This window comes from Sylvia atricapilla, chromosome 10 (assembly GCF_009819655.1).
Source record: "Sylvia atricapilla isolate bSylAtr1 chromosome 10, bSylAtr1.pri, whole genome shotgun sequence".
In the NCBI taxonomy this organism is placed as follows: Eukaryota; Metazoa; Chordata; class Aves; order Passeriformes; family Sylviidae; genus Sylvia; species Sylvia atricapilla.
This window is the reverse complement of record NC_089149.1, coordinates 22,663,168-22,678,470: the sequence shown is the minus strand read 5'-3', so window position 1 is coordinate 22,678,470 and position 15,303 is coordinate 22,663,168. Positions and strand designations below refer to the sequence as shown.

The 15,303-nt window shown below is 41.8% G+C and overlaps 1 protein-coding gene across 1 annotated transcript; it reads right to left on the bottom strand.

Annotated features, from left to right (window-relative positions):
• Positions 1-10,123: 10,123 nt before the first annotated feature.
• Positions 10,124-13,755, bottom strand: MRPL44 (mitochondrial ribosomal protein L44). The gene is made up of 4 exons (XM_066326293.1): positions 13,557-13,755; positions 12,781-13,249; positions 11,711-11,889; positions 10,124-10,456 (listed from the first exon to the last, which is right to left on the bottom strand). Exons 1-4 carry the CDS (start codon positions 13,730-13,732, stop codon positions 10,285-10,287), a joined length of 996 nt encoding a protein of 331 aa, XP_066182390.1. The 5' UTR covers positions 13,733-13,755; the 3' UTR covers positions 10,124-10,284.
• Between the last annotated feature and the right edge of the window lie 1,548 nt (positions 13,756-15,303).

Below are 15,303 nucleotides of genomic sequence, written 5' to 3'. Positions count from 1 at the left end.
ACAAGTTAGTGGTATTTTTTTAATGTCATCTTTTATTTTTGTGACATATACCTAATTAATTTGGAGTACTATGGGCTAGGAAATTATTTTCAGTCACCATATGATTATCTTCCTGCTATCTAGTTTGTCCAGTGATGTTGAAAGGTTATCAATATTTCAACTTTGCCCCTTTATTTGACACAGTTCTTGAATTTCCATCATGCATTAAGTGCACAAGATCATATTCCAGTTTGTAATCACAGACTAGGCAGTGGAAAGAACATGCCTATATACAGTTGCAGTGAAGACAAAATATCTGTCATAGGTATATCTTGTATGCAAGGCATATGCATTTAATTTTTAAGTTCATCTTTACAGTACATTTATTTTTAGGGTATATGCCAATGTTTCTAATACTGGTGTTTTTGTTTTGCATTGGTTTCTCTTTAATCTATAAAGCCCTGTAGTGAATGATGCTTTATTAGCTATCACAGAAGTTTTGGTAAAATGATTGTTTCCTGCATCCTTTCAGAGGAACATGCCAGAGGAGAGTGGAACTCTTTAAACCACAGAATATGTTCATATTTGATCCTCTCACAGCAATAGAAATATAATGGTAAGTCATATACTATTTTCCATTTGCTGGAACATCTCACAGGAATGTTGGCCATACACAAGGCAGCCCAGAGTCTATGGGTAGAAGGAAGAAGTTCTGGAACTGATACGAACAAAATGACAAGGATGCAAAAAACCAGCTTTAGGAGACAAATGTGGTAGATCTAAACAGACATCTAAACCTCAACAGCTTCTGTAGTATTTGGCTACACAAAGTACTGAACCAGGAAATGTTCTCCCAGCTCTCTGAGCAGGAACAACTTAATTTTCACATTAAAGTTTAATGACTGAAGTTATTTCTTGATCTACAAATGAGATTTGTATTTAAAACTCAATGTTGAAGTTCAATTCTTCAGTACCTTTTCCATTTGATGAGCATTTCCTGCCTGTTTTCTGTAAAACTCCCATGGGAGTGAAGAGAGGCCTTTGTTGCTTTCTACTAATGAATCTAAATTATTGATTAGTCAGTCTAATTTGTGGAAACTGCTATTGGTTAGTGCTGTCTTAGAACTGCCTTAGATTGGGCAAAAAGAAATACAGATAATTTCACAAAGATCTTTAGTGAGGGAAAGTATTAAAATAGATAAAGAGAAACAGCATATTCAGCCAATGTTCTTTCATTTGCCCACACTTTAAAAAAGTCACACATTCTCCTTCATACTTCTCTCGAATTTTCTGTATTTTAATAACCATTATTTGAGGGCTGATTTGGGGAACACTAGAGTAGAATTAACTGTTATGAGCAGACATCTTTCGGTGCTCATGGTAACCCTGAAGCAGTGTCTACAACTGGAATGTAGAAAACAGGTCCATAACTTTCTAATTCTCTGAGCAACCTGGTTATATAAAGAATGAAAAAGGACAAAAAGAAAGAAAAAAAAGTGCAGAGTCAGTTCCCAAGACGGGTCACGAAGTACCTGTCATGCACTGCATGATCTGAAACAGACTGTAAATCAGTGACTCCAATGCAGTAATGTTTGAGTCTTGCCTGATAAACAAAGTTTTGTACACTCCACTGCACAAATCAATGAATATAACAAGTGTTAGAATAGCTAAACATTGTGAACACATCCATTTGGACTCAAGATAGGATGAAAAGAACAGTATCTTTGAGTAAAAAAATGGAGATGGACATAACAAAAGAGGGAAATGTAGGAAATAGAGCTCTTAGAGATGTCAGACATTCAGCTAGAAAAATACAGAAGATAATCTATGTCATATGAATATGGGAAAATTAAGTTTTTCGGTCACCCCATTTCTGAAAGAAAGTATTTTAGAGGACAACTACAAAAAGAAAACCTACTCTATGAACTTCAGTGTAATTTTTCTCACTACTGTAATTTTAAAATCTGAGATGTTGTCACCAAGATTTTTTCCATTAATCTTTGAGAATTTGTCTCTTTCAAACTGCAGAGAGAAGGGCTTTATGACTGGGTAGCAATAACAGATAAAAGTAAAAGCACTAACAAGATGCACAACAGACCAAAAGATCCCCCAGAGAATGTAGCACAGGCTCCTGCAGCTGCCATGAGTGGATATGGATAATCCCTGGTAGTTGCAAATACCCTCTTAGGGGAGGTCTTCTGCAGGAGAAGCCTAATCTCAATCCATCCATGGGAAAAATAATGCTAAACCTACTAATGGTTTAGCACTTTCTCTCCATGTCATTTTCTTCAGTACAAAAACAAGCCTTCAAATTGTTTAGAATAACTGGTTTAACAAGGAAAATTAATCCCCTGACACTCAGGCCTCTTGTACCTTCTCCTGTACAGCAAGAGCACCTGCAGTGTCTTGCCTTGAACTGTGTTTAACACTGCAAGCCATACTTGTAGTTACAAACAGCTGTAAAAAAACTAAGATTTCTTTCAAGAATGCATTCTCTGGTGAAGTGGCAATGACAGACATGTCTCTTGGAAACAATGTGTGGGAATTTCAACTGAGAAGGTTGATTTTGAAAGCATTTGTCAATTAGAAAAGTTCTTTTTTAACCAGGAGATAAAAAGAGAAATTCTTATCTTCATGTGACTTAACCGAAATGTCTTGACATGAAAAAGAAGCATTTTTCATTACATGCCAGGAACACTTAATATTTACTAGTTACATGTTTAAATAAATTTTAAAAACCCAAAAAAAAAAAACCAGAACAAAACCCCAACAACAAAACAACCACCAGAAACAAATGAATAATCAATGGCATGTTGTGCATAGTAACATTACATCTACTGTGTTTTGGAAATGGGAAAAGAGTGAGTGTTCAGAACATTATCACAGCCTGAATTGAACAAAACTTTGGTTTGGTTTGTGGACAAGGAAAAGAATTAATAAATACTCTGAAACAGCACAGTGAATGAAAAATTTGAGATAAGAGCAGAAGAAATAGTAGTGTCTTACTGACATAAACAGAGGAATTTGAGAAATACATCCCTGATGTCCAAGAATTTTTATAAAAATGGAGAAAAACTCCACCAGCAAGGTCCTCTGGGCTACCATGGATAAGGAAAATTGATGGGGAGAAGGAGCCTGACAGTTAATAATTCACCACAAATATGGAAACAAAAATAATACAGAAGCTGTTAGGCAAGCATAATATTTCTTACAAAGTAGGACTTTTAATCAAGTTTCTTGTAATTGTTAGAGTTTATAACCCTGTTAGTATAATTTTTTAGATCTCTCTTCTCAGTTTACCCTGACTTTCCTAAATTATCAAGATTTACTGTATGAATACACTACATGAATACAGAGGTTTTACATCCTGCTCCTCTTTGTGTGTGGTTGTTTCAGACCCCAATGCTTTACTAATGAAGGTCCAGCATTCCAGTTGTTCCAGTTTGATGTATTCATGGCCAGCTTATAAATACTGCTCTGAAACCTTCAGGTCCTTGTCCCTCGCTGCACATCGCTCTGTGCTCACAGATATGTGCCCAGCTGCCATGGGGACACGTGCAGGCAGGAGATAGAGGAGATGGGGGAGCTTTGTGCATTGCTGCACGCTACAACTTCGCTGATTAGGAGTGCAAACACTCAAAACTGAACCAACTGAAGCAAAGGAACAATTAACAGACAAAGGTTTCATAGTGATTATTGAACAGTTTCCATTAATACTGACCTGGGCATTTGCTAGGGTAAACTCATTTTACACTCCTGAACAGAGATCACTGTTCAAACCCACCCGCCAAAAGCCTTAGCTCTTTCTGTATTTTCTCATTATAAAGTCAGTGAATGTTCAGAGTACTCTCTGCAGTCTCAGCCTTGCTCTGAAGCACCATGTGTTTTGGTTTTTTCTGCACCCTCTCAGCATTGCCAGGCAATACCCAAATTGCCCTCAGACTTCTAGACAGCTAGTGTCATCCCCTTGTATAATGAAATCCAAATAACCATTTGTCACAGCTCTTTGGAATAACATCTTCATGTTAAATGACTTATTGTTATGCTTCAAAACTCGAAATTATCTTGTAGCATAAAATTATTCCTTGCAGGTTTCAAATATTAGCTTGTAAGAGTCAGATAATTCAGCAGTGTGTACTGTCACTAGCAGCAAATCCTTGCTGCAACAAGGGAGAGTTTTTCTCTAAAAGATTTTGAAGCTTATTCTAAATTTTATCAAACCTTTTGTTATTTTTGTGTTATCATTTAATCCCTGACCATTCTGGTTAATATGAAATGATGAGTATAGTACTTCAAGAAAAAAAAAAGTTCAAGCTTATTTTTAAATAGCCTATTTTTATATATGAGACCAACCAAATTCAACCTGATCCATGATGATCTCCTAAACAGTTGATCTTACAGCTGAGCTTGCAGTGGGCACTTGAAAAAACCAATTAGGAACTAATTGGTCAGAAAAGAAATTTTCAAAGAAATAAACTATGAAATAAATGACCTAATTGTAAAAGCTGGGAATAATTGACAGTTTGCTACTGGTCTAGATTTCCATGAACTTCAGCAGTCAGAAAAACTGCCTGACTGAAAACATGCTGAAATAGCATCACAGGATATTTGAGACAGAAATTAAATATTTAACATATATTTTTACTGCAAAAGAAACATGAAAGAAAACTGAACTGTGCTCTAATATTATAAACAGAAAATGACAGGGGAATCATTCAAAGCTAAACCCATCATCTCCCTAGTAATGAAAACCTAATCAAATTATAAAAGTAGCTCTCCCAAGCTCATTGCCACAGTTGTTACTCAATCAGAAAGTCTGTGTAATGTAACAGGAAATCTTCAGATATTTAGATTAGGCAACTGTGTTTTTCCTGAAGGACTATAAAAAAATTATATACATTTCCAGTTCCCATCACTTGAAATTAAAGAGAATAATTTCCATTAACATTCAACTAGCTCAACTAATGATACCATTTTCTCTCTGGACTCTTTTCCTTCTTGAACATTCTCTAATTTTCACGAATTATTTTGTTCTGATGTCATCCAAAACACTGATAATTTTGCCAGTGACTTAGAGGATAAAGCTGTGCCTCCTAGTGCTACTGAAATAACCACTCGAGTAACTGGATTTCTTTATTTAACCACCAGAACTTTTAGACTAATCCCTGCCCTCTGGTGGTGGGAATGCTTCCCCTGATAAATCCTCCTCTGTCATGCCTAATTCTGTGACACTTCCTTAGTTTCAGCAGTCTTTTCTTAATTTTGCCAAACTGCCTTTGTGGAAAAGATACTCCACAAGAACAGGTTTCAGAATGCTGTTAATTCAGAATCTTTGAACTCCAATTACTCCGAATTTTCTCTAATGTGAGCACTGGTGATCCCCCCATGTCTTCCCTTCAGCCTCAAGGAATGCACATAGATTTTTCATTGCACTTGGCTTCACTGGTTGACCTGTCAATATCCCCTGCATTACCTCACAGATATTTATCCCAAAACTCACAGATATTTATCCCAGATCTGGATACATCCCCACAAATCCGCTGTCTCAACATGGCACTGGGTCTGTCCTCACTACCTATGTGGCATTATTCTCTAGAAATGGTCAAATAAGCAAGAGCAGAACATTTTAAAACTTCCAGAGTTTACAACTTCAGAAACCCATCTTCAGTACCAGTCAAAATTATTTAATTTCTCCCTTCTCTAAGGTTGAAAAATTGCCAGGGACTCTTTTTCCTCCCCACCCAAGTGCATGGTACAGACTACAAAAAGCCACACATACACTGGCATTGACAAACTGAAGATTTGATTAAATACTTGGCTAAATATGTGGGAATCATGAAACTATGGAACCTCTTGCCAGGAGCAAAGGACTACAGCTCACCGTTGTTTACCGGAACAATTTGCATTAAACAGTGTTAAGTTTCCTTGAAGGTAGATATCAGAACATTGTTTCAGAACTGCTTTTTGCAAGTTGCATATTTTTAGTATTCAGAAATGCTACATAAACACTGGCCAGGTAATTTAAATCAGTATTAAAAATAACATTTTTAATAGAAACGCCTACCTACTGATGCAATTCATTTTGGTTTCCTGTATAAAGTAACAAAAATAGCTGCTTTAAACCAAAATGGTGCCTTCAGGACAAAGGGTACTGAACAAAAAAGGTCAGGTAACAACTAATCTAAAAAAGTTACTCAAGTTAGAAAAACAAATGTTGCTCTGATTTATATATGCATCCTAGACTAATTAAGGGAAAACACAGAACTGCAGAGCTATGGAGATGCCCCTTAAAGGGGAGCTCTCAAGCACGTTCAAAACTCAATGAAATTTTAATCTCATTGGAATTAAATGCAAAATTCCTCCCACATAATAAAATCAAGACTTTTTTTTTCTGATAAAGAACATTGGTATAAGTAAGCACAACTGGAAATGAACAGTTCCAGAGGTAAAGAATAAATTTTAATTTCCATATCAAAAAAGTGAGGTTCTCTAACTGTTCCCAGCTGGAGCAACAGGAGCAAAAGATTTAATGTGACCAAAATTAACATGTTTGATTATAAACCTGTAAGTTCAAGAGCACAGTCCCCAGCATAGTTGCCACAGCCTGGCAGAAACATTACACTTATTACACAGAAATAGAAAGAGATGATGATGTTTGCCTTTTTCCCTAGAGCTACCCTTTTCCCAAAGAAGAGCAGCCCAGTTTTTATGTGCACCACAAGGAGCTGCATTGCAGTTGTGCCTGTGATTTAGGAATCACCAAGAGCCTTCAGTAATGCTCTGATTCTGTCACGTGGAGCAGCTGTTCCCACTCAGCAGCCTCAAACTGTGGCAGGGCTATTTACTGACCAACTGGTGACCACTGGACCTTTAGTTTCTTAGGCAAGCTGAAATGGGAAAAATGCAAAACTAGTGCCATTTCATCTGAGGAACTGATTTGGAAAGATAAAACCAATCTGTCCTTGTTGAGAAGTGTTTGCTTCTCAACATTAAATGCATCTCTTAATATTAAACTTCAAAGCTCTGATGTAAGAGAACCCAAATAGTTCAGAGCCTCTTTAAAGTTACCACAGTACTCAGGAAAGTTAAGGACAAGGAAAAGTAGGGCTCTTATATTCCTGTACTGCATCATCCCCTCCCTTTGCCCTGCAAAACACAATGACAACTCATCTTTTGATGTTTTGAATTCTTCATGGCTTTGTATAGCAGCATAACACCAGAGCATCTCATTTAAATTTTTGATTTATCATAAAACCCAAGAGATTGTTATAAGAAATAAAAAATAAATGTCATAAACCAGTAAAAGCTTTGACTTTTCATCAGCAATTTCAAACTCTAAATTAACACAGAGATAACTGTGAAATAGATTGTGTTTTCATCTCCTGCCTATAACTCACAGCAACAACTAACACAAGAATTATTCCTGGATTGTTTTTTGTTAAGAGAAAATTGCAGCAAAACATCTGGTTATTGTAACCAGAAGCTGCAGCTGAAAGCAAGGAGATAGAACTGGGTGTTCAGTCACATCACTGAACTGCTGAGACACAGGAGCAAAGGCACAAACTGAGAACAGAAGCAACTTTACAACACTGTGAAAGCATATTAAGTTTTTCTCCAATTACTTAGCTTTTACTAATAGAATAGAACTTCTCTTACCTTTCTCAAAATAAAATTACAACACTTAAAAAAAAGACAAAGGATGTAGATGACAGAAACAGAGTAATTCCAGACTGTTCACTAGATTTATCTAACATTTGGAGAAAAAGCAAGTCCAGGTTACTAGTGTTTCCTGCTGTATAGTGAGTTTACAAATGTAGTTTTTGTAACAATAATCTAGTTCATTAATGGCTTGGAAGAATAACTGCCATGATTCCTTTCTGTCAGTCATTATTGACACTGTGCTCAATGTATTGTCTCTCTGAAAGATATATAAAATGTGACTGTGAAAGGAACGACCACTGGGAGACATAAATGCACTTGTACTCAGCACCAATGCAAGCAGCTCACAAAGCACTTTTCAGACAAAACTGCCATGGAATTTCATGAACAATGTTTCTGAGCTGCCATTTTCACCACACTTCATAGCTAATGATTCCTGTAGGTCTGACAAATGTTTTAACTGTGCTGTGGTTTATGGCTACTGACTCAAAAAAACAAGGAAAAAGGCTAGTAATCCAAAGCATGTAAATGATCCCACTAGTACAAATGTAAACTGGAAATACATGTTGAATGTCAGAAATTAAAGCACAGATACCACATAAAATGCTTTTGTGACCTTTAGAAACTTGAAAACAGGACACACTTTTTTATAAGAACTCCTTTTTCAGTCACACCTCTATAAAAACTCAGTCCCTTCTTTTCGTGTCTGCAAACTGTCTTTTCATTTGACCTCAATACATTCCATACATGTGCCACAGAGTAAATGGATTTATTTTGCATCACTCAGCTTTTACCAGCACAGTATTCCGTAATCCACTTCTCCTTATGCCCACATTCCAAACTATAAAACCAAAGGAAACTTCAGTTGTTTCTGAAGGTAAACTAACTGAAATTTGCTTCTCCATCTCAAAATACATAAATATGTATATAAAAGCAGTAGGTAACAGTAGGCTGTTAAAAACCCACCTTCACTATTGTCCTTTTAAAATAGGTAAAGAGCAATAACCTCATGTGAAAACTAAGAATAGCATGAGTAATTTTACTATCTTTTCACATTTTGCTCTTATTCCCCTGGAATATAATGACCTTATTGGCTTTGCTTATGTAAGTGGTAATAGATTGCCTAGCTGGAATTTTTCATTTAACACAAGCAATTTTATGCTTATTTTATGCTGGGATGATCCTTCTGCCCTCCTTTTTGTACTGCAGCTCCCTCGTGTGACCTCTCAGCCAGTGGCAGCAGGAAGGTCTCTCTTCTCTCCAGCCCCATCTCCAACCACAGTGTTTGACACCAGGGCACTGAGTGCTGGAGACACTCAGGGGTCACACACAGACTCCTCCTGCCTAAGAACACCAATAAATCTCTTTCCACTGGGTCGACAGAGCCAGCACTCACTGTCACAGCACAGACCTGCCCAGCAGCTGCAGCCAGGACCTTTGGCTGCCAAGTGTCCTTCCTTAAATCCATCTTGTGGGCCAAAGGCGAAGGATGTGCTGCAATGGACAGCACTATCAACCTTGGATGAATGGCCTGATTCTCCCCCTCCTATTAGTGAAGGCACATTCATTTACCTGGTGTCTTCCTTTACAATCAGTTCTCACAATGGAATAAAGCAGGAAACACTTCCTGAACAACTGTCCTACATCCAGCTTCTTTGCAGGGCTCAGACAAATTTGTAATAGACTCTCACTCATTTTTTATGAAAATTATTCCCAAAGAGAGGCAGTTCTCATACATCTGTTGCCCTCTGGTAGACATGCTGAGTTTCTATGACATTTAACAGAAATACCATGCAGGTACCTGAGTTATTCCTACGTGTCCTTCCATTCATTTGGAGTTACACTGAAACAGCCAGAGATGCTGCAAACAAAACAAACACTGATTTCACTAAATCCAATACTTAGTCATGGGACTGCTTAAATGAAAGTACATGGACTAAACAGGAAAAGTAACAAAAAGAGAAAAATGCTTATCTTACAGCCTATCATGAAATCATGTTCTCCAATTTCTTTAGGTTCAGGCCTTCGTGATCCTTAATTTCACTTATTTCTCATTTTGAAATAGACGCATTTTTACAAATTTTAAAAATCTTTCAGAGTGTACTCTAACCACAGAAACCAATGTGCATGACAAATAAAATTTGGATGAAAGCAGTGAGACCTCAGAAGTTTGAATCTTCAACAGTGTCGGGATCATCATCCCACCTGATGTTTTCACAAGGTGAAGGACACATCAATCCAGATGCAATCCAAAGGCTGATGTTACATATGTTAATTCAACTCAGCTTATTTACAATCCTCCCCAAACAATCTCCAAGCAAGCATTCATGAAAGCTGTTTCTGTACAGTGAAGTTTTGTCACACATTAATAAACATCACCAAAAATGGTCTCCTGTGAAGAACAGAAAAACTTCTCAGCCAAAAGGCAAAAATTCAGATTAAGGGCACTTCTGTTACATTTAGGAAAATGAGCAAACATTAAACATTGTGCAAAAGGAAAAGGCTTTATTTAATACCATATATGATTCAGGAGTTTCAAGCACTGAAGACCAGAAAAACAAACAGGTATTTTGCTTTTCCAAATACACCTACATTCAGCATGGAAGCCACTGATTTTTAAGATACCCTAGAAATGTCTTTTAGCATCTAGTTGCTGCTGATTGCCTTTTCAGCTGCCAATCCTTCTTTGGGTTTGGAGTAATCCCAAGGTCTCCTGTTCTCTGTGTATCCATAGAGCTTCCGCAGGGCCACGCGTGCAGCCTCCTCCTCTGCAGCCAGCAGTGTTTCACCAGGGCCTTCAGCTAAAATCTTCTTATCACTTGGGGAAAAAAAAAAAAAAACAAAGTTACAACCATTTCCATGACGAAACCATGAGCACTGCTGTGTATCATGGATAAAACAGAGTGGTTTTTCTCCAGTGTTTGTGAGCACTGATTTCTATACACACACAATGGAAACACTTCTGTTTCTGCAGGTCTTTCCTGCAAAGGTAAGAATTGTATATTCAGTAATGGAAACTCAGATCAGAAATGTGTCCATTTACTGGAAGAACACCACTCTGTTCATTTAGGTTCCTAATACAGCACTGATTCTTTACAGCATTCAATTTGTTAGCCCTGATAAAAATATGTAAATTTGTTACACTTGTTAGCTTAAACAGGAACTGAAATGCTTTTGTCTTTTCTTCTCCCCTGGTATTGGAAGCATTTCAGACTGCTTCAGAAGGACTGACAGAGAAGCTCTCTCTGTTATGAATTATGTGCTCATGTCTGTTTAATCAGCACCTATGGGCACTAAATAGGAGCAGTTCATGAAGGGACACCAGGGATTCCAGAAGAGAAACAATTAAAGTTCCTTTCTTTTTTGTAAGATACATCTTAGAAGGTAGTGAAACCAAAGCAGGGCAAAGCAGAACAAGTTCAGGCAGCCTTCCCATGTGTTCATCTGCAGCTCCTTTAGGAAAGCAGCAGTGTTGAGGATTCTGTCCTGCCCCACAGGAGCGATGTGATGTCACTCCTGGGCTCGGGACTGAGACAAGCACTGACCACACCGGACAAACGCACCAGGGACAACTGGAACTTCCTAAGTTGTGCCTGGAGACAGACACTGCTGTGGCCCAGTTTGCAGTCCTGATTTTAAAACTTAAAAGCTTCTCTGGAACTTAAAATGAGTCTCTCTTCCACTCCACCTCATTTGATGTCTCTTTATGCCTGCCTAAGCCCTGGATGCAGCTGTGGTCCCTCCAAAGCCGTGCAGTTATGCTGTTCCCCAAGTTCCTGTGTCAGGTCACTGAGAATACACCCAGGTTCTTTGGCGCATCCCGTTTAGCCTCTGGAGCCCTTAATCAGAGACTGTTTCTGTATCATCACCACAGTGAGCAATGGCCAATGCTTAAATGGCTCATTTTATATGTTAGTTACTATTAGGTTTCTTTTCTGGAACAACCTGACCAAAAAGCCTGAGTAGAAAAGTGAAAGACCATCTTCCCTCCTTCCCACTCCTCCAATTAAACCCGTTTAACTTTAAATTAATATTAATTATATTAATTATATTAATTAATTATGGCACTAACCAGTACAAGCCAACAAAGTAGACTGGCAGAACCGTGCTGACTCCCAGCTGCCTGGTAATTCTTGGTTCTGGAGCAGAGATTTTCCTCTTGGTCAGTTCTTCCACCAGTAAGCCCATAGGATTTACAACTTCCCAGATCTCAAACAGGTCTTTTCCAATCAGCTGGGGAATAAAAAAGTCCTAAACAAGAATATTTAGAAGTTACAATTAATGGCCTGAGATTCTCGTGTCTCCTAATGAAAACACAGTACGAAGAGACAATAAGTGACGATGAATTGCTGAAATGAATGGTAAAGCAGCCTCAGTGCCCCACCCCAGTGCTTTAGCCATGGACAGACTTGTACCCGGGGCAAAGTCAGCCCCAGACGCAGAGAAGGGACAGCTCCAGCCTGAGGGACAGGCTGTGACAGCAGAGGAGCTGTGACAATGCAAGGGAACGTGCACACCCACGGGTCGTTCACCTGTCTGGATCACTCTCTTGCCTGTAAACAGCTCCTCGCTCTTACAGACACTTCTCAATGGTCTTGGATAAGGAAGAACATTTTAAGAAACACTTCTCCATTGCAAAATTAAAAATAAGTGAAAAGGATGACTGAAACAATAGCTGCTAAAATTACTTTGTCACACTGAATTTCAATCAAACATTTTTTATGAAATATCTTCAGGGGCTTGCACTCCTACATGCAAAACTATGAACTCATCCCTGTTTATACAGAATGGATTTTTTTATTAAAGATATATGAAATCCCACGTGGAATGAATTTATTATCTGATAGTATAGTGCATGGAATAAAATGCTTTCCCTTAGCAACTTTCAGTAAACATTAATATCACCATTATAAACCAGAAGTGTAAGATTTTATGTCCTTGATCAGCTTTAATAAAATAAAAAAAAAAAAAAAAAAAAAAAAAAAAAAAACCCACCAAAATCCCAACCCCCAAAACCCCGGCTAAGCACCACCACCACCAGATCTTATAGTCAAATTGTCTTGTTACAGGTATTGTCAAACTTCTGCTAGCCTACCTGGATCTCTCCTCATCCAGGTACAAAGCATCATTTAATGAACCTACCCTGACAAAGATCCCGGTTCTCTCGGGCCCGCTGCTGTCCAGCAGGGCTCCTATCACGGCGAGGAACGTCTTCTGCAGCACGTCTGGTGGGGCAGGAAAATCCCTGCAAAGTGTCAGGTCCTGTATGGACAGGTTTTGAGCCACATAAGAGACCAGTTCCTGACTGGTAAGAAAATTAACCAGTGCTTCTACGCCCTTTGCAGGCAGCTCTGGGTAGGCGCCTTCAAAGCACCGCGCCAGGTAAGCGCGGGCGAAGCGCAGCCCTCGCTCCGCAAGTTCGCTGTTGTCCTGGAGCTGAAGAGCGACCGCGTCCTTGTCCAGCCCCAGCTGCCGCCGCCTCGCCTCCTCGCTTTCGATGTAGCAGCGGTTAACAAACGCCGTCTTGAGAAGGTCCAGGGAGAAGTTTTCCTGCACCCGGTGGCTGAAGGCCTGGATCTCCGCGTGGTAATCCCAGTTGGGCTTCTCGGACCTGCGGGCGTGGAAAGGGAACCAGCTCAGGGACAGAACGCGTTACCGCCCCGCGCCTTTCGAAAGGGCACGAGAAATGAAATTGAGCTTGAATACCAAACCCAGTATTTATAAATCCCTGGGGTCAGACACTGTCGGTTCCGCATCCTCGTCTGCCAGCCCCGTTCAAGCCGGGCTATGCCAACCTGCGGAGCTGAACCCATTCTGCTCCAAAGCACGACCAGACGGGGCCTAAACGTTCTGATTTCCCCCTTTTTGGGGCCGTCGCAGCCCTTCTCCGAGCGCCGCCCGCCCCTCCCGCCGCTCACCGCCGCTGCGGAGGCGCCTGCAGCCGCTGCAGCTCCAGATACGCCCGGAGCCATCGCTTCTTCTCGGGGGGCGGCGCGGTGCTGAGCGCGGTGCCGAGCGCGGTGCCGAGCCCCGTGCCCCGGCCGGCCCCGGCCAGGAGCGGCCGCGCCGCCCGCAGGAGCAGCCGCACGGCCATGGCGGGTGCGGGCACGGCCGGCTCCGCCCCGCGGCTTCCGGGCGGAAGCGCTGCCGGAAGCGCTTTATACTAGCGCTTTAATTGCCGGAATTTAATTTATACTAGCAGGTATAAATTACCTGCTAGTAACCCCCCCTGCGGCGGGACCGGGACCGGGCTGTGCGGCGGAACCCGGCACGGCCGGGGCGGCGGGACCGGGCAGGGGCCGTGCGGCCGCGGGGACACGGCAATGACGGGGGCAGCTGCAGCGCCGGGGCTCCGGCTTGGGCCGCCTGGGCGCTTCGGGCGCTTCAGGCCGGGCGCCCGTCAGCCGCGGTGTCACCGGGAGCTCGCAGCGGGTCCGGGGGACAGCGGCGCTCGCCGAGCGCTCCCTGCGGGCGGCCCGTCAGGTGGTGGCGTTCTGAAATCTTTGAGTTCCCACGTGCAAAACAAAGTCCGGTTTTGTGCACTTAGAAGAAGCTTTATTTTTGATTATCGCCTATACTGTGCTTTGTACATCTCTCAGCCTTTATTTGCACTATCAGTTCATACAGTACACCTTCAGTGTAAAGGTCATGGTATGAAACTCAGGAAAATGCAGAACATGTGCAAAGCAGGCCTGGCCCTTTTTATCGTCTTTACTAAAAGACAAAGGCACACGCTTCAACATTCCCGCTAAGAAAACATGCGCAGCAAACGCCCCGATGTAGTCACAGAACACAGCAAACAAAGCTCAGAAAGAATACAAGCCACAGCTCAGTGGGAGAAGCCAAGGCAGCGGGTAGAGCAGCCTGTACAGCAGTGCAACAGCCGCACATGGAGCTCGCTCTGACTCCACAGCACAGGAAAGGGATGAGAGCAGCAGGCGCTGGCAGCACTCGCACCAACATCCTCAGGCGTCCTCCTGCTGCTGCTGCCGGGATCTGCTGTCCGTGGCAGGGCACTGCGGCCCGGGCGGTGCGCAGCCCCGGCACCGCGCTGGTCACGCTGAGCGCCTCGGCTCCGGCCCGCGGCCTCTGCTGAGGGGAGCGAGAACAGCACGGAAACAAACCCGGCTCCTTCTCTGCAGCCGCCGTGCATCACCATCTCTTCACCCTGCGCGCCCCTCTAGGGTCCTGCACAGGGCTCGGGTCCGGCTGTGCTCAGGCAGGTTCCCGCTGAAGCAGCGCTGGCACCGCGGGTCTGTCGCACGCCGGCACGATGAGCTGTTCCTTCCTCGGGGAAGGAGCTGCGGCTGCTGCAGCCGTGCGAGGGGCACGAAGCCACCAGCCTGCAGGGCGGCCCTCAGCACCCCTGTGACAATATCTACCAACCAAGGTGGAGCACGAGGCTGAGCAGGGGATGTTTAAACTGACCCCGGTGTCAGGGCACCCCATCCCCACCACACAGCCTGACACCAGCGCCACCACCCGCAGGGGCGGCAGCCTGCACGGGGCTGACAACATGCCCACCTGCTGCTTTGGAGCTGTTCAGGCCACGGCTACTACTTACTGCAAAGACTAACAGTTTACATCAATTCTCAAATAAATTCTCCTCAAATGATAAACAATGGGTTGGGGTTGGGCTTTTTTTGAGAATTTTATTAAAGATAC